Source organism: Cynocephalus volans, chromosome 9 (genome assembly GCF_027409185.1).
Source record: "Cynocephalus volans isolate mCynVol1 chromosome 9, mCynVol1.pri, whole genome shotgun sequence".
NCBI lineage: Eukaryota > Metazoa > Chordata > Mammalia > Dermoptera > Cynocephalidae > Cynocephalus > Cynocephalus volans.
The window spans coordinates 108005245-108026033 of NC_084468.1; the positions used below are offsets into that span (position 1 = coordinate 108005245).

The 20789-nt window shown below is 34.4% G+C and overlaps 1 protein-coding gene across 2 annotated transcripts in view; it reads left to right on the plus strand.

The window, feature by feature from the left end:
• The window catches only part of AFG2A (AFG2 AAA ATPase homolog A), a 362485-nt gene that overhangs the window by 283920 nt on the left and 57776 nt on the right, over positions 1–20789 (plus strand). For both annotated transcript variants that reach the window (XM_063107833.1, XM_063107834.1), the window contains one exon: positions 16868–17032. In XM_063107833.1, coding sequence (XP_062963903.1) covers positions 16868–17032 — 165 coding nt within the window. The remainder of the gene's footprint in view (positions 1–16867; positions 17033–20789) is intronic.

The following is a 20789-nucleotide window of genomic DNA, read 5'->3' on the forward strand; positions in this document are numbered from 1 at the left end:
ATGCATGTGTGTGTAAAGCAAAAATTTGTTTGCAATGTTTATACATGCACACACACCCCAGTATATGTAAATAAATGTTAAAATACTTTTGAAGGCTTAGCCAGCCCAGACACATCTTATCCAACAATTCAAGCAAAACCCTTGGATCTGTCAGAAACAACCTATAGGTTTGCATTAGGTGACTAATTAGCAGGAGAATCTGGTTCTATAGTCTATTACGTATAAATTGTTACCTTTTCTAAGAGTATTCTTTTATTAAGCCCCACCTTAAAAAGAGGGAAAAATACACATACATAACTTACATTCCTAATGTTGAACACTTCTTGCAAAAGAAAGAGGAAAGCTTTAACTTAATTCTCTAACAAAGGCATATTTGTCTTAGTTCACAATTTTCCCCTGCAATTTTTACAAAAACTTTAATATTTTAACTTTCCTAGAAATTGGTCTTGAAATAGCATTATAGAATAATGGAATATAGTTTAGTTACCAAAATCTGAGGGTATGAAATCAAACCTTAGTTCAGATTCCAGTTTTAATGCTTAATATCTCTCTGATCTTTGGCAATTACTTCTTCAAGCTTCCATTTTCTGTCTTGTAAACTGGGTATAAGAGTATCTCCTTCTGAGTGTTAGAGTGAGAATTACATGGGTTACCATAGTAAAAGCTCTTATGACAGATCTGAATATACAGTAAGAGCTCAATAACATGATTTTAAACGTTACTTGAATGATTTTACCTCTCGGCCTCAGTCTTCTCAGTGAATGTAGGGGTTTAGAAATGGAAGAATTCTGTGTGATATTAATGTACTGTGATTCTCTAATTAATCTTCATGTCAAATAAAGAAAATTTATTTACACTTTAGATACAAATTATTCTTACCTTCATGACTTACTAAGCAAGGAACCTGGCTTGTATTTACAATGTAATCCTGGTTTTACTTTCGAGTGTGAGTACTCAGTAAAATGTATTTTGATGTAGTGGTTGAGTGTGGACTCTAGAGCAAGACTGCCAAAGTTCCAATCCTGGACTCACCATTTACCAGCTGTGTAACTTTGGGCAAGTTTCTTAATCTCTCTCTACCTCACTTTTGTTATCTGTAAAGTGGGACTGATAATAGCACCTCACTCACAGGGTTGTTGTATAGGTTAAATGAGTTATTTTATGTAAAAGGCTTAGAACAATATCAGGCATATAGTAAATTTCACATGCACATACTATTTTTTTGTTATCATCATCGTCATCATCCCTCCATTGCCTCTTTCTTTGTTTCTTTGTTTCTTTCCTTTCTTTTCTTTCTTTCATCTGGCCATATCCTTAACTTCCTAACCATAGCATGGGAATATTACAATAGATGGATAAGGGTTCGGTTCTCTGAAATACAGTTAGAACCATAAGCTTTGATATATGCTACTTCTTACTTAGGACTGAGATCTCTATAAGATGCATGAACATACCAATAAGGTACGGGAAGAAAATATGGGAAACTTGTATGCATGATTATTTTATGTAGCATTCTTTTTTAATGTACATTTTAGTGTTATACACAATGTATTAATACGAGGATGCATGCATATACTTTCTGAATAAGTATAGAAGTATTGGGGAAAAATACACAAATTATTTTTACTAATATGAATGAATGATCAAGAAAGTTTGGAGACAACTGTCCTAGGAGACGGTGTCTTCCAAAGGTAGTGTTAGCTTGACCTAGCCATCAGTCTCAGTGGTCTGCCTTATACTAGATGGAGATGAGCATATTCTGGAGAAGTAAGTCAAACTGCTTTTCGTAACTCCAGAGAGTTTGGAAAGACCACAGCCAGTGGTCCTTTGCTAAAGATAGGGTAAGTGCAGTGTAGAATCCACATTATTCTGGGTGTATCAACCACTTGATGTCGCTGAATAATGAGGTGTCCGGGAGATGTCAAATAAATCACTTCCTTTTAGTATTCATATTTGGACTTGACCGTGTAAGAAAATGCTGCTATTCTCAGACTACAGAAACACATTCCCATAGGATAACCCAATTCCTTTTCTGCTTATGTTTAATGGTAATGCAACTGAGGCTTTTCTAACGGATTTTTAATTTTGGGTTATAAATATTTCCTTCACAGAAGTGAGGAAATTATTATTAATTTTTTAACCTACTCTGCTTAGAAAACCACAGAAATAAAGGAAAGTCAATAGATGCTTACTTAAATAGATGTATCTTAAAGCAAGTCATCAGCATTTGAAAATGACTCACAATGGACTTTTTTTTCTTCTAAGAACTTCTCATAATGGGTTGATACGACCCATGTCTTAGGACATGGAGACTTAGGAATAAATGTGCACACCTCTTTTGGGAATCTGATAGATATACCCTCCTGAAAAATAGGAATACCAAATAATTTCACACAGAATTTGGCCTACAATTTCAAGGGTTTGTAGATACTCCCTTGCCTAAACCTATTCTAGAACCTCTAGGTAATTGAGATCCTCTGGATATTGAAGGAGATACAGGTATATATGACTCCAACCCATGAGGCACTATGTAATCACTACAGGATATGATTAGCTTTCTGTAAACCCTTCTTTTTCCAGGTTTGACTTCAGAAAATCATTGACATAATTCTTACTTATGTCTTTTTTTTTTTTTGCATTTGAAATAGTCTTCAGATTATGATATCTGCATTATCTGCTAGTTATGTCATATCTGCTTTTTATGTGTTTATCTACATTTTTAGAAGGCCATATATAAGTTATAATCTGAATCTTCCAAAAGAAATATCATCTTAGATTTGACCACAGAATTAAAATGGAAAAATAAGTACTTCTCATAGCAAACTTATGAGGTAGGCAAAACAGAAAAAGAGTCCCATTTTACAGATGAGAAAACTGAGACTTAAGAGCAATTAGAGTGACTTGATTCATTTCTGAGGCGGAGGACAGGGGAGTGTCCAAGTTTACCTGTAAGGCTTTTTCAAACTAATTTCTGTAAGCCATATCTCTCCAAGTCTGATCTAGGGACTCCTTGTGTCAGAGCCACCTTATTAAACATGCAGGGTTCTGACCTCTCCCTCCAGACCTGGTGATTCCAAATGGGGTGTAAATGGGGCACAAGACTCTCCTAAATTAACAAATAACCCAGGTGATTCCTGTGCACATTGAGGTTTGAGAAATCCTGTGAAGAGGTTTAACTTGCACATTAGAATCACTTGAAGAAAATAATTTGCCTAGACCTGGGCACATTGAATAAAAATCTCTGGAGGAAGGAGCATGAGGCAACCTAGTTTAAAGTTCACGTGGTGATTGTGACACACAATGAGGATTAAGAATCACTCCTGTAAGGAATTTGGAAACTTTCTCTGTAAAGGGCCTAGTTATAAATATTTTAAGGTTTTGCAGGCCACATTTGTTGTCTGTATGCCCATACTTAAATGGTTGAATGTGGCTGTGTTCCAGTACAACTTTATTTACAAAAACAGGTGGCAGAACAGATTCGGCCTGTGGGCTGTAGTCTGCCAGATCATACAGAGGGATGTGGTCCCCCACCTGCCGCGCTGAGCCACTGTTAGGCAGCGTTCTAAACCTCAGGTGCTTCTGGTTGTTTGACGTGAAGGTTGAAAACTACCATGTTAGAATTCAATTAGTAAGTAATAGAGCCAGAATTTTGAACTATGAAATAGTTAAGAATTTTTTAAAAAGAAAGAGAAACAAACAATATATATTATCAAAGACAAGGCAGCAGAGACAAGGAAGAAAGGTGCAACAGTTTTCTATACCTTGATATTTTGTACTTTAAAAATATTAGAGGGCGGCAGGAATGGAAAAGAGAAACAATCAGTCTCTTCAGGGTGAGGGGCAAGGAAATACCATTGTGCAGCTGAGTGGCTGTGGAAACATTCATGAACCCTGCAAGTACAGGCAGGCAGTACACACAGCTCTGCATTACTGTTCTGCAGCCCTTCAGTCCTTTGGTGCCTATTCAAGTCACATTGTATAAATCTGCCATACTATGTGCGTATCCTTAACATCTGATAACTTTAGCACAGAATAATGTTTAATCGTGATGGAGGGTGAAAAGAAAAATTTGAGTTAATAAGAAAACCTTTTTTTCCATTTACCATATCATCCATTCAGCATAGTATATATGAGAAGATTTTTATTTTAAATTTTAAAAAACTGTGTGTAATGTGTTTTTAAAAAAAACAACAACTAGCTATCCAGAAAATGTATAATCTGAGCAACATGTTTTTGATACCACCAGATATCTTACTTATTTCTTTTCTTCATGCTTCTATACCTGGTAGGGGTCTATGGGTAGATTACCCTACATTTTGATGAAAAGATTTCTTTTTAAATTGGGGAAAAAATGTCCCTTAAATACCTTGCCATTTAGTGGGGGCATTAGAACATGTAAGTAAATATTGTTGTTTAATATATGCAGCAGAAGTGTGAACAATGATTAGAAGTAATGTAGAGAGGAAAATGACTTTTCTTTTGTGTACACAGAAGTGATTTAAAAGACTTATAAATCCTCCCTTATCCACAAGGGATACATTCCAAGCTACCCAGTACATGCCTAAAACAATGGATAGTACCAAACTTGATTGCCCTCAATTGAAACGTATTTCTGTTCATGCCTTCCACCCACAAATATAAGGCCTTTTAATTTATAAATTAAGTAACAATTTATCATGGACTATGGATTTAACTTTTGCATTCTGCGGTGCAACAGCGAAACTAGCATGAATGTCTTTTTTATTCTTCACAATTTCACAGATAGAATAGTTATTCTTACTGTCGATCATAGCAACCTTAGCACACGATTTTTTTCTTTCCTTATCAGGTTCAGAACTTTCACCTTTTACTTAAAGGAAGCACTTTATGGCTTCTCTTTGGCATATCTGAATTGCCAGCATCGCTACTAACACACTTTGGGACTATTATACAGTAAAATTGGTGTTACTTGGACACAATCACTGTGATACCGTGACATCCAATCTGATAACTGAGATGCTACTAAGTGACTAACTAGCAGGTAGCATAGACAGCATGAAAATGCTGGACAAAGGGATGATTCATGTACCTGGCAGGACAGACCTACACAGTGCAAGATTTCATTAAGCTGGTCAAAATGGTGTGCAATTTAAAACTTATGAATTATTTCTTTCTGGAATTTTTCATTTAATATTTTTGGACTGGTGGTTAATAATACCGAAGAAAGTGAAACTGTGGATAAAAGGAGACTACTGCAACTAGAATTTTCCTGGAATACATGACATAGAGGGGAGCAGGACTTTTCAGAGAGACATCAGCATGTATAAAGATACAGAGGTGTAAAGAATATGCTGTTTTCAGGGAACTACAAGGAAGTCGGTAATGGTAGAAAGTAAAGGGCATGGAGGGTCAAATAATGAGGCATAATGCTGGAGAAATAAGCAGAGGACAGAACATTTCTCCCCACCACCACTATACACTTACCTGCATTAAGAACCTATGAGTTTATTTATGTTTGGACATCATAAAATATGTAAGGAAATTTTCCCCACCTCTTCTACCTTATGGAGACCATTTTTAAAGAGTGAATTTCATAGGGATATTTGAAAGATTAATTTGCATTGTTTTTAGTTTTCTGCTATAGTTTTTATAAAAGCAGATACACTTTTTAAAAGATGAAGAATTAGGATTAGTTCTAGATAAATACTGTTTTGGCTTTGTTAAAAGACTCTTTAAATAGAAGTAAATGAAGAATATATCATGCTAGTAAAAGAACCTGTGTGTGTGTGTGCTGAATTATTTTTGTTCTGTTCTCTTCACTTTTGTGTACTCATCATCATGTGCTGCCATTTACTGTGATACATTCTTCCTGAACACCTGCTGTAAAATGCATCAAGTCTTTTCTTGTACAGTGCTATGGGTTTTTACAGAACTGAGCAAGCCCAACATTAGACAGATAGCCTACAGACTGAATGATTTATTTGATTTAATACAAACACATGCTCAGATGTTGACATACAGAAATCCTTTTGAAAAGAATTATTTTTCAAAGAACAAAGAACATCATAACACTAGCACCTAATCCTGTGCCTGGCACATAGTAGATACTCAGCAAATGTTTGTAGAATTGGATTGTTCTGTGAAGTCTCAAACTGAGTACAAAAGACTCCTTCAACTCTGGGGGGATCTGATTACCTTAAATAGCTATAATACGAATTGAAATGTCACTTAAAAAGCATCAGCAGCAGTTGAAAACTGAAGTCATGGCATATTGTAAGATCCAGATTTTAATTGGTCTCTTTAAATTAAAGGTATTGGTCTCTTTGCAGAATAATTACAAATCTAGTTAAAAGAAATCCTGTTTATCTTTCTTTGCATAATGGAGAGGCATTGTCAAAAGGGGGAAATGTGTAATAATAAGTTGGAAACACTGGGCAGTTCTACTTCAAAGACATCTCTTAAATCTTCCTTTTCAGGTTTACTGCCTCTGCTATTATTCATGTTCTGATTTAGGACCTCAAGATTGTATTAGCTTCCTAACTGGAAGTTGTACTTCATTACTGTACTTCTTCCACACGCTGCCAGTCATCTCCTTTCTTAAACAGAATACAAGCCTGTCCCTCTTCTGATTAAAAACCTTCAGCAATTTCCTATGTACTATGAGATAAAGACCAAACTCCTTGGCATTACACATCATATGTAACATAATCTTACCTGTTGATTTTTTCTTCATCTACCTCCATATTCCCATGGTCCTAAGAATTGTCCAGTGCTTTTCAAATTTTTTCATGACATGTCACACATGGAATAATAACCAGTTGAAGTCACTGTGTGACTGAAGTCTCTGGTTTCTCTGGGCCTTCTGGCCCTCCTGAGAGCTGAGGGAAACAGTATCTTAAGCACACTTCTAATCCATTCCCAGTGCAACCATTAGGAAGGTCTTTCTTACACTGTGACCACAGTAAACCTCTTGCCCTCTCAGGAATGGTTTGTACATTGCTGTACCTTTCCTTCTTTGCACATAGTCTTCATTTTGTGTTCTCCCACCTTCTTAACCTGGTAAATTTTTCCTGTTTGTCATTTAAGGCCCAGCTCATTTGGATCAGGGAAATGTTTCTGGGTTTTTAAAGAATATTAGAAGTTCTTTGTTTCAAATCAAACTCTCTCCTTATATCAATTAGTCTTGACTCTTAGAAATTCTCACTTTCCCCATTCTGAACTATTTTAATAACTTAATTTTAACGTTAAACAGTTACCTACTGCATCAGTAATGATTTTATGTTTTAGAAAATACAAATAGGGCCGACCCCGTGGCTCACTCAGGAGAGTGCAGCGCTGCGACCGCAGTGGTGCTCTCGCCGCAGGTTCAGATTCTGTATAGGGATGGCTGGTGCACTCACTGGCTGAGCGCGGTGCGGGCGACACCAAGCCAAGGGTTGTGATTCCCTTACCGGTCACAGAAAAGAAAAAAAAAAAAAAAGAAAAGAAAATACAAATAAAATTCTCATTTCCTTGTCTTTTTGTAAACAGTCTTTCCCCCATAGAATATATCATCCATGGTTTGATATATACCCATATCAAAAGGCTTACTTATATCTAAAAGGTGTGTGTGTGTGTGAGTGTGTGTGTGTTTGCATATGTGTGTGTTACAAATATAAATCATTACTACTCACTCAGTTGTACTCTAAAGTTAAAAGATCTCAAATTATTTCTTGTGAAGAGGTTTATTAAGCTAAAAGCTGTAAGAGAAGAATTATGCAAATTGGTTTTCTTGGTATAATTGATCTTGATCTCTAACACAGTCCTCTCATAATTATTTCTGCCTTTCCAAAAAAATTTTTATGTATACATTAGGTAAATGTTGCTAATTTTATCTCATTAAATGAATGCCTTGTGGTATCAGTATCAATCAAGCGTAATTTGATTCTTATCTCATCCTTAAATTATTAATTAATTTGGCAATTATTGTATATTTTGTCATCTGCTACTGCAATCATAGCCTGTTGATTAAAACTTGCCGCATTTAACTCTTTGTATGTTGACTTATCTCTACTTTTAAAACTAGAAGTTCTTAAGTAAGGACAAAGTCATATGCTTCTTTGTATTCTTCATAGTGCTTTGCACAAAAAAATTGCTCAGTAGGTGTTTTTTAGTTACTTTTTAAATATCATGTGAGTAGTTAAGATCTCATTATTTAGATTTGATATAAAATCTGTTTCACTTTCCTGATATTTGTTCGGCAGATACTTCCCCTGACTTAAGTAGTTTACATCCTTTCTCAATGTCTTAAAAGCTTAATTACCAAATAATATAATGAAGAGTGCTCCTTGCAGGGACTGGCATATGACTTTTATGAAATAATGCTTTTTTTTTTTTTTTTTTTGGTCTCTGAAACCATTCTTCATTAAGTCTAATTATACTTTTAAAAATTATGAAATTGCATAAAAGATATTATGAAATTGTATTACTGGAACACTGAGAATTTCAGATTTTAAAAGATAGCAGCTCAAGTCAAAGATATAAAATATTTCCAGAAATCGGCTTGTATCTCTAAGCTGAGTAATGTGGATCACAGTATGGAAAGATTTAATAAATGCAGATGTGTTCTGGGGCCTCCTCTCTTTTAGGTTTCCTCTCTATCAGGTTTCTATTGAAGCATGTAAGCATGATTCTCTTCGAAGTTCTCCTTTCTCTGTTAAGAAAGTGCTATGAATTGAGCATTTTCAGAGGCCACAGTAAGAAGCAGGGAGAGGAGAAGGCAAATAGAGAGTTGTTAAATATCTATTCTCTTTAAACACTGAGATTTAAAAATATAAATTAAGAATCTGTATTTTGACTGGACTTTTCGATCCATTCATTTAACCTCATAGTTTTAGAATATTTATATTTTAGTTGTTCAAAGAATATTAATATCTGCCACGTACCAGGTATTAGGAATACAGAGATTACTAACATTTCCTATATTTAAGGATCTCAGAGTCAAATACTACAGCTAATTATATAAGAATAGTAATAATGATAATAGCTTTTAATATTTATTGAAGCATACATGCCTTGTGCCAAGCACTATGATTATATCATTTGATTCATACAATTGAGTAGATATAGTAATAGGATAGGACTGTTAAGGATTTTAAGGTACCAAGAGTTTTAAGTGATTTGTTTAAACACACAGCTAATAAGTAATCAAGCTAGAATTTTAATCTAGTCAGGCTGGTTCTTTTGCCCTCACTTTTAACCTTGTATGCCAAATTACAAGTTTAAAATCTAGTTATATACTCAGAAGAGTCATAGAAGTTTCTGCAAAAGAGAAGACTTTTAAGATGAGACTTGGAGCTTGCCTGATAGACAAGGAAATAAAACGCCATTCTGAGCCAAGAAAGAAGTATGTGGGTAGGCAGGGAGGCAGAAAACAGCATGGTGAATTTGGCTAACTGGGTGCTAAAGTGCAATTAGAGCCACAGGGTGAAAAGTGAAAAGGAGCTGCTGATAAGGTAGGGCAGTTATGCCTAAATTATAGAAGCCTAAAATACTATGCTTGAGCTTGGGCTTTTCCCTTTCAGGTGCAATTAAATGGTTAGAGTATAGGCAGTTGTAATACTCACAGTTAGAATGACCACTTTAGCAATGATGTAGATAAAGAGGGAAAAAAAGATGGAAAAACTAAGACTGCAGGCAAAAAGACAATTAGCAAGGCAGTTATGATATTCTACTCAAGAGATTATGTTGGCTTGACTTCATTGATAAACATTTATTGAGTGCTTTATATGTGCCATGGCTGAGCTTACAATGTTGAATAAAATGAATGTGATTCCTGCTGTTATGTTTTGCCTCCAGTTTGTTGGGAAAGACAGATGGTAAATACACGAATATATAACAACAGAGACTGAGTAGAAGTGATAGTTTCAACAGAGATTTAAGAGATTTAAGATTAATCAATTGAATTTAGAGGAAGAGAGAGATGCCTAGAATAAATTCAAGGTTTCCTTGAAATAAATCAAAGCTCTTACCAAGGATCCACCTCTCTCCCCAGTTTCTGGAACTATTTCCTCCATGAATCATGATTCATTGATATGTTTTTATTAAAGTGTTAAGGCTCAGTGCTGCCTTTCTGTCCTAGAGGAAGGCACTCCCTCCATTCACATACACACCCTTGCTGCTCATATGGAATGAATGGGAGCCAGTGGGACCTGATTTTTCAATGTCTGTTTTAATACTTTGGTCTGAACAAGTATTTCTTTTTTTTGTTTGTTTGTTTTTTTGACCGGTAAGGGGATCACAACCCTCGGCACAGTGCGGTCTGCACCACGCTCACCAGAGAGCAAACCAGCCATTCCTATATAGGATCCGAACCCGCAGCCTCAGTGCTACCAGCGCCGCACTTTCCCAAGTGAGCCACGGGGCTGGCCCTGAACAAGTATTTCTATGCTAATTAGATTAGATTTGTACATTTGATAGAAAATGAAACTATTAAGTATTGAATTCCAGAATTTATTAAAAAAAAAAAAAAGGCAGCCCTATGGCTGTGGTATAAAGTTGCATAAGTAAGACTCCTCTGTGTGAAGTACCAGAAATGTTTTGAGTCCTTTATATATAAAAGTCAGAAGAAGAAAAGAATATTGGTTTTGCAATAAACTAAGTCGTTTTCGGTAGTGATCATGAGGCTTTGTTCGGTAGGCTTTGTGCATTTAGTTGGGTAAGAATCACAGGGAATACTGTATGGAGTCTTAGAATTGGAGGCTGAAAAGCCCACTTAAAAAGGTCATCTAATACAATAATTCTTAGTCTAGAGCACATGGACAGATTTCAGGTGGACTCCTTGGAATTATTTGCAGAATTGTGTGGGGATGTTTTTGCATATGTGTAATTAGAGGGGAATTCTTGTCAGACGCACACAGGCCTCTCTGATTAAAGAGCCACCTTCATTTTCACACATGAGAAAATTGAGGCTGTTAGAGTTATAGAGACTTACTCAGGGTCTTTAGTAAGTACTCAGAAAGGCAGTTCGCCCTATGATTTGTTTCTTTAATAATGGAGAGACCACAGCATCCAATATGACCTTGGATCCAGCAGGGTTCAGAGTATTAGATAGCCTTGGCCTGTTTCTTCATTGAGTTGCTGTCCTGTGGTAATTTTAAAATAACAGAACATGCCATCATTCAGAATACATTCTTCTACCCTAATATCCCAGAACAGTATTTTTAAAGAAATTCTGGGAAGGGTGTTAACTCATTGAGAATTCTACAGGAAGGAAGGCTCTTTCCTACTATTTTTTAAGCATAACTTTCACTGACAAGATCAGGCCAGACAAAGCCTAGCTGGCTGTTGGCCCAGACAACATTATAATCATTGAAGTGTATTCAACCTATACTGCCGGGGAACAGCTTCAACTAAAAAAAAGCACAGATGTATGCTGTGTTCCGATGCTTAGCTAATGTGTATGCTCTATATCCTTTGCTGTGGTGTTCTTTTGGCTATTAGAAAGGAAATTTTAAAATAGCCTAGAATTTGAGGTTTTTCCAGAAGAGCGAAAAGAATAACTTCAGCTTTATAAAAATAACTATTATATAATAATAACTAGCTGTATAAAAATAACTAGCTATTTACAGCTATATTCCCAACAACTATGACAGGGCCTGGCACATAGCAGATGCTTAATATTTTTTTTTTTTTTTGATGAAAGAATTATTTAAATTTATTTTGTTACCTATGTTGTATTTCAGAACGAGATTTTTTTATTTTTATTTGCCTATTGATAATGAGCATTGTATTGTACTAGCAGAATAGCAGAATAAAAAGGACTGATTCAACACTCAGAAACCCCAGATTTGAGTCAATTTCTGCAATTTATTGTATGGCCTTGGGCCTCGTTTTCTTTGTCTTTATAGGGTTATAACAATAGCTAATTCCCAGAATTTGGATGAATATTATATGAGAAAAGTGCTTTCTAGATTCTTCAGGGCTATATAAAAATTGTTATTTATCCTAGATAAAATTTCTAATAATTCGAAAATACGTGTTTACTAGAATCATCTGAATTTGCTGAATTCTGTATTTATTTTAGGTAGGAAAGAAGTGATCACCATGATTGAAAGGAAATTTTGAATTTTTTGATAAAGTACATTTTAAGGAAGTTAATTATGCATCATTTCTACCTAATGAATTAATGTTAGGTGTGAGAAATAGTCTGCCAGTAATTAAAGTATTTGCTTTTAAGCAAAGGAAATACACACACCATTTATTTTTAATTGAATTTTTGCTTGCTAATTTATACATAACTTAAGAATCAATAGATAATTTGGTAGATACTCACCATGTTCGTAAGTATTGTAATAAGTACAAAAAGTATATGGCAACATTTTCCAAAGTTGAAATGGGATATTAGCTTTTGAGACGTTCCATGATGGGAATTTCTGATAAAATTTCTACATGCTATTGTAGCCCTCTCTTGGAGATTTTTTTTTTTTTTTTTTTGGCAGCTGGTTGGTACAGGGATCTGAACCCTTGACCTTGGTGTTACCAATACCACACCCTAACTAAGTGAGCTAACTGGCCAGCCCTCTTGGAGATTTTTAATGTCCATTAATACAGACTCCATAAATCCCTGCATATTGAGACCTATATAAACTGTTAATTTTGTTTCTACCCAGTGTTTTCCAAGCTTATTTAACTAAAAAATCCTTTTTTTCCATTACATGTATTCACATTTACGGGACTATTTTATGAAACACTAGTATGAGATATGATGGTTTATTTACCTCATGAGTTTTAATAACCTATTTGGAACTCTAAGCATGAGCATGATAAGATAAAACAAAACAAAACAGAAGCAAAAAAAAAAAAAAAAAAGAGTTAGCTGTGGCATTGAAGTGGTTGTGATACCTGTCACCTATATTCATTACCAAATCACAGAAATTGATTATTGGTCTTTCTCCTATGTGACTTCTATGTGACTTTTCCCTAACTGCTTAGTCAAGGAAGATAGAGAAGACCTAAAAATATCTCTTTTCCCCTTAAACTTACTGATTTGTAAATACTGAGAATCTAACAAATGCAAGTTGCTATTCTTTTTTTTAACTAACTCTAGTTATAATTTATATATAATAAACTGCACCTACTTATATGTACAGTTCAATTAATTTACATATATGTATAAACCTATGTATTCAAAGTGCAGAATATTTCTGTCACCCCCAAAAGATTGCTTTTGGTCCTTTACAGTCCATCTTTCTCTCTTCCACAGGCTCCAGTCAACCTCTGGTGTGCATTTTGTTACTATAGATTATATTGGAGTTTTCTAATATTTTATATAAATATAATTATGTAGTATATACTCTTTTACCTTTGGTTTATTTGACTCAGCACAATGAGTGCTGAGACTCATTCATGTTGTTGCATGTTTCTGTAGTTTGTTCCTTTTTGTTGAGTAATAGTCCATTATATATTTTGTTTATGCACTCATAAATTGGTAGACATTTGGGTTCTGTATAGTTTGGGGCTATTATGAATAAAGCTGTTATGCACATCCATGTACAAGTCTTTGTTTGGATATATGTTTTTGTTCTTCTTGGGTAAATATCTATGAATGGAATAGTTGGGTTGTTATGATGTGTTATGTTTAACTTTTTAAGAAACTGCCAGATTGTTTTCCAAAGTGGTTGCACTACTTTATATTCCCATTAACAGTGTATGTACATTCTAGTTGCTCCAAATCCTTGATCAATCTTTGGTATTGTCAGTGTCTTTAATTTTAGTCATTCTTATGGGAATGTAATGGTATTTCGTTGTGGTTTAAATTTGCTTTGATCTGATGATTAATGACGTTGAGCATCTTTTCATGTACTTAGTTGGTAACCATATAACTTCCTTTGTGAAGTGTCTGTTCAGTTTTTTTGCCCATTTACTCTTGGGTGGTTCATTTTTTTAATTATCGAATTGTAAGAATTTTTTGTATATTTTGGTACAAGTTATTTGTCAGATATGCATATTGTGAATATTTTATAATTACCAGTTTATCAATTTTTTTTACACTTCTAGAAGTTTTATAGTTTTAGCTCTTACATTGAGGTTTGTGATTAATTTCAAGTTAATTTTTGAGTATGGTACAAGGCGTAAAAGTCAATGTTCATTTTTTATATATGGATGTCTAGTTGTTGCAGCACCATTTCTTGAAATACTTTCCTCATTGAGTGCCTTAAAAATCAAAATGAATGTGTGGACTTGTATTCTGTTCTATTGATCTATATTTTTATCCTCTAGACACTAACATTGTCTTGTTTCTTTAGCATTATAAATTTTGAAGGCAAGTAGTATAATTCCTTCAGCTTCGTTCTCGACCATGCTCTAACTGAGTGAGCTAACTGGGCAGCCCAATTTTGCTCTTTTTAAAGTTGCTTTCATTATTCTCAGTCATTTGCATTTCCATATATTTTTATATGGAACTATGCATTTTCATGTAAGTTTTATAGTCAGCTTGCCAGTTTCTTTTGAAAAATTCTTGTGGAATTTTGATTGGAATTGCATTGAATCTATAGATACATTTGGAAAGAATGGATAAAATATTGAATCTTAGTCCATGAACATGGTACATCTCTCTATTTATTTAGGTCTTTACTAACTCTCAAGGGTGTTCTGTAGTTTTTAGTGAAGAGTTCTTTTTTAAGGTGGTTGGTAGTCTTGTTCAGAGTCTATCTCTACTGATTTGTTTTCTAGTTCTATCAGTTGCTAAGATAGAAGTGTAAAAATCTATTATTATTGTGAAATTATATATTTATCCCTTTAATCCTGTCAGTTTTTGCTTTATATATTTTGAGGCTTCATTATTAGGATCATACATGTCAGGAACTGTTAAGGTTCTGGGATTTTACCCTATTTGAATGCTTATAAGTTAGTCTACCTCAATTTCATAAAGGTCAGCAAAGACATGAGATTCCAGGGTCAGAGGAAAAAAAACAGTTTATTACTCACAGAATATCATCATTATTTGGTGCTCGTTCCCTAAGAATTAACCACATGAGGTTTTGATGTTCATATTTTCTGTGGTGTTTTGAGGGGGAGTGGATTGTTTCATATTTGATTTTTTAACTAGAAGATGCCTAAGTTCCTTTCTTTCTTAGTATCTGTATTTACTTCCATCAAACACTCTTTCTGGATATTTCATATTCAGAAGTACACATATAGATATGTTCTCTTTTATACTGGTTATAAGTGAGTGTCTGTTAAATCTTTAAGAAATGTCACTTCTGATTTTGCCAGCAACAAAAGTAATTTTTAAAAATTTTTTGGAGGTGAAAGGTATCTACGTTTTGGAGTGTATCATTTCCAGTGTCTTCATTTCTTCCTGAAGATTCAATTTTCTGTCTCATGTCATTTCCCTTCAGTCTGAAGAACTTCTTTCACATTTTCTGTAGTGCAGATCTGCTAAAAGCGATTTTCTTTGTTTTCTTTTATCTGAAAAGTTGTTTTTTTCATTATTGAAGGATATTTTCACTGGGAATAGAATTCTGGGATGACATTTTTATTCTTTCAGCATTTTAAAGATGTTATTTTATGGGTTTCTGCCCTCTGTTGTTTTTGATTTGAGAGTCAATGGTGATTTGAAACTTTGTCTTCTATATACAATCTGGCAACTTCCAAGAATTTATTTATCTTTGGATTTCAACAGTTTGACTATGATGTGTCTAGGTGTATGTTTTTTGTTTTTGTTTTTTCTTTTTATCATGTTTGAGATTGGCTGAGCTTCTTGATTGTGCAAATTTATTTTTTACCAATTTGGGGAAATTTTTAGCCCTTATTTTTTCAAATATTTTTTTCTGCCCCATTTTGTTTGTACTTCTTCTGGAACTCTAATTATACATATGCTAGAGCCTTTGATATGGTTCCACAAGAGTGATCTTTTAATATAAGTCTTATCATTTCACATTCCCACTTAAAACCTTCCGAGGGCTTCCCTTTGTAAGTGGAATACAGTCCATACTCTCTATGTCATTCCAAGTCATGTGATCTACCCATAACTCTCTCTCTGACCTCATTTCCTACCTTTTTTCTCTTAATTCACTATGCTTCTGCCACAATGGATTTTTTTCTTTCCCTGGAACATGCCAGTTATTCTTATCTTTGCACTTGATATTCTCTTTAACTTGAATGTTCTTCCAGCAGATCTCTGTATGGCTAACTCCTTTGGGTATCTTCAAAAGTTACCACACCTCAGAGAGGCTTTCTCTTACTACTCCAGCTAAAAGCTGCCCCATTCCCTCAATAGACACACACACACACACACAATTTTAGACCTATATCTTTTTTTTAAACAGCTTTATTGAGATATAATTTGCATGCTATAAAATTCACCCATTTCACATACTTATTGGTTTTTAGTATATTCACAGACATCTGTAATCATCACCACAGTCAATTTTACACATACCTATCTTATTCATATTTTTTCCTAGTACTGAGAACAATGTCTAGTATGTAATACACGTTCAATAAATCCTTCTAAATAAGTAAATTCATTAGTCCTAGGGTAATTTAGGAATTAACCTTCAATACAATATTAGGGAAGTTCAGAGTTATTGAAGGAAGTTACAAAAGTTCCTTTTGATATAATGAATGCAAATCATATGCACATTTCTCTAATAGAGAATTTTACTTACCTGATAGTTACTGAGAAGCAAAAAGCCTCCCAGAAATATTGCTTTTCTATTTCGAAAAGTATTCTTGACATTGTTTGTATCTTTGAAATGGATTATCAGATCTCCAGTACTTGTTTTATTTATTAATTATGGATAATATTGGGTTATATATGTGATTCTCGACATCTTCTTTCCCTGACTGCTTCCCATGTGGAATCCAAGCCTGGTAAATCCATGTTGCCCCATCTTCTTTATAGGCCTTGATGCGACCTGGAAGAATTGATAGAATCATCTATGTGCCTTTACCGGATGCAGCAACAAGAAGGGAAATATTTAACCTGCAGTTTCACTCTATGCCAGTGAGTAAAGAGGTTGATCTGGATGAACTCGTCCTCCAAACTGATACATATTCAGGAGCAGAGGTAAGATAGTTCTCAAAATAGCTTGGTGGGAGGGAAGCAGTGGCTTGGGGTCATTAAAAGAAAGTAACTGCTTGCTTCCAGCTCCTTTAAATGATATACTAAAAAATCTTATACTAAATGTACTGCATGACAGATAATCACTAAGTTAAACTGCATTTTAAATGACCTCTGTTATGTCCCAATTGTTTTTTACCTGGCTCCATTTATTTCTCAAAATGTCTTCAGAGAAGTAACATAATATAATGAAAAGAACATTGGACTAAAAGTAGATCTTCCTGTTGAGCTTCTTGATACTGCAGTTTCCAACTAGTCACAAACTTCTCTGAACTTTGATTTTTTTTAATCTGTCAAAAGGAAATAATAGTACAATCTTCGCTGCTGTTTTCTCATGGAGATCATAGGAGTGAAATTAGGATATCACAAGTATAAAGGGCTTGGTAAAGAGACTGTATTATTATCACCTTTTATCATTTGGGGAAATTATCTGAATCACTTCTGTATTAACAAAGATTTTCTCATAAAAACAGTAAAAGGGACCGTATGCCCTTAACTGTGAAAACAGACTCAACAAAAAGAGCAAGACTCTGTTAGAATATGAATATCACTTTTATGTATGGCAGATACATTTTTTTTTTTCTCCTTAGCAACTTTTTACTTAGGCTATTTTTAAAGTAACATTTCATTAAATTTTCGTAATTGTGCAACTTTTCTACATACATTTCTTAAGAAAAGGACTATATACCTCAACACAGAAGTAGCTTCTGAATACCACTGATGGGCATTTGTACTGAGTAATTAATATTTTTTAAGTAAGAAGTTATAGATTCTTTTTATTATGAATTACCCAGCAGGCTAGGACTCCACATTCCATTTTGCTTCCTATTATCTTCATTCATCTCCTGTTATAACTTTTAACAGAACATTAGTGGTACTTGGAGAGTACTGTGGGTAAATTTGCACGTGGAATTGGACTTAGTGTATCATGCAGTGATAGATAATAACAACAACCAAAATAAATCTCAAATCTGCTCATTGTTTTGCCTCAAAAACTCTAGATATTTGATTTTCCTCCTTTAGGTTTTTCACTTCCACTGGGAAAAAAGCCACGTAGAAAGTAACTTGAGAAGCAGTTGGAATACACTCACCTTTAAGTCCTGTCTGAAATAATAATGTTTATGAGCATTCCTTTGGCATGACCATCCATAAAGTTAGAATGAATATATAGTAACTGTTAACTGACTGCTCCTGCTCCACTAATTCTAGAATTTAGTTTTTGATGTGGGACCAAGAGCTGGCATCATGTATATGATATGGCAATTTGTAGGAAACAGCAAGGTGAAGAAACCATAAATCTTTCACCTGAGTTGAGTGAAGTGGAAGAGCAGTTTCAAAGTATAAATGTGCCTTTCTCACTTTGCACTAATTTGTGGTAGTAACATATAAGTATAAAACAAAAATAAAAGCCAGTGAGATTCTGTCTGGCTAAAAGGAAAAAACTCATTTGTTGCTAACAAATATTGTACCAGCTTGGTAGTTTTTATGTTGTACAGATTTTAGGATAGGTAAAACTTAGCTTTAGAAAAAATATAAGATCTCATCTTTTTTTCTTTCTGTCTTTCTTTGTCTTTTCATCAGAATGAAAATGGTGCTGCAATGTTTGAAAGCCAAAATTGTTTTTTTTTTTTTTTTAATAGTAAAATGAATTCAAAGTAGAACCTCAGTCACTCAACTCCTACAAACTCAATGCTTTACAAACTGTGACGTAACTTATTTCCTCCCCAGGCTAAGGCCATATCCTTCAGCACAGAACCTACTACATGGTACTTGTTTAACAAACAAACTGGGGGGGGGGGAGAAAAAAATATTTTTAGGAAAAATAGACTTCTGCTTCTCATTTGTCATAGACGGAGCCATAATGTAGGCACACACCCTGCTACAGGCACAGCCACTTTCTCGGAGTTGGAGTGTCTATTTGGGCGCTTTTGGTATAAGAATGAAAATAGTGAACAATTAGTTGTCTTCACAGGACAGTTGTATATTACATTCAAGATTATGTAAAATTAATTTTATTTAACTGTACACTTTTAGCTGTATGAACAAGAATTTGGCCAGGTGAGCTGGAGGTGAGGAAATTCTTGGCACTGTAATTGTTTTTTAGAAACAAAACGTTTAAGTATAGTATTTTTTATTTTTATTTCTAATTAAAATGTGGAGAATGATTGAGATGGAGATAATACTGGTATTTTTAATAACTGGGATAAGGAGATGTTACTTTAAAAAATATTTTCTTTTCACCTGCTGATTTATTTTGCCTGATCAACATTGTTCCATAAAAGCTAATATAGGTCCAATGTTTAAAATAGATCCTTATATCCTCTCTGAGTTACTCCATTTTCCCCCTGGAGAAGGGTACACAGATAATTGAAGCATTTTTAAAAGCCTCAGGAGGGTCCCAAGAGGAAGTTTGTCACCAGCTGGAAGGGGAAAGCAGTCACTAGGGAGCAGCCTCCTAGGAAAGGCTGACACAGCAGCGTCCTTCTGCCATCTCTGCCACCCACCACTCACTCCCCTTGTGGCTATGGCCCTCATTGTCTTCAGCTTCTTGGCTATAGCTCTCAGTAAATGGAAAAACATGTTGCCATTTAAAAGCAGATGGGAATTCAGCTCAGGAGGAAGTAAGAGTTCTTTTTTGGTTTTAGCTATTGTTTTCTTTTGCTTTGATTTTTGTTTTTTAAGTGATCTATAGCAGATTCCACTTCATTTATTCATTTGTCTTTTATCAAATTATCCTGGTTACTTTTGGAAAAGTTTATCTCTGACAGGAAATCAGCTGTCACATATATGTGCACATGAAAGCCATACCTGGCCTCATTACCCTGTGTGCCCTATGCTTAGGAACAGAGGTGAAGAGTGAGATACCTAATTTCTTCTCTGTATAAGAATCTCCTGACATAGGCCAAAAACTGATATCTTTAAAACTTGGGTTGAATTTTTATTTGCATTTGGATGTTAACCTCCTTTTAGTGATTATCTCATTAAGTGAAATTGGTAATATCTCTAACAGCCAGGTATCAACTATACATTTTATAAATACTATAGGCAGTCATACCATTTGTGTCATATATCAAGACTTGAGGATTCTGCTGATAACACCAAGGTCAAGGGTTCAGATCCTCCTACCAGCCAGCTGAAAAAAACAAAAACGAAACTTAAGGATTCAAATTACAGGAGAGGCAATAAAGTGGGGGGGGGGGGGATTTTAATGTTGCAGTTGAGTAGAATTTAATAGAATCTTAACTCTTTTCTTCCAGGGTGGTTTCAGGCAATTATTTAACTCCTTTGAACCTTGGTAGGCTCATTTATAAAATGTCTATGTGACTGAAGTTGTTTTGAGGGTTAAATGAAATAACAGATGTAAATGCTCAAGAGACAATACATGACAGATAAAGAGAGCTTCATAAATGTTATTTCCACTCATCCTTTCTTCCTCTTTTCATTTCAGTATTTATATTTACCACTGAAATGTAGGATGATATTGCTACAAGATGGTAATATGTTTTGCATTGCCTAAATAACTAGATATATAATTTATCTGAAAGCTAAATAATTGTTTGCCTCTTATCCTTTTCTTTAAAATGTAAGAATTTGATTAATATAGTGATTATTTAGTGTAATCTTGTGAACCTAGAAAGTCTTTTTAAATAATTTGTTAAAGTTAAATACATTTCACTCTAAATTTTCAAAAAGCTTTAAGTTC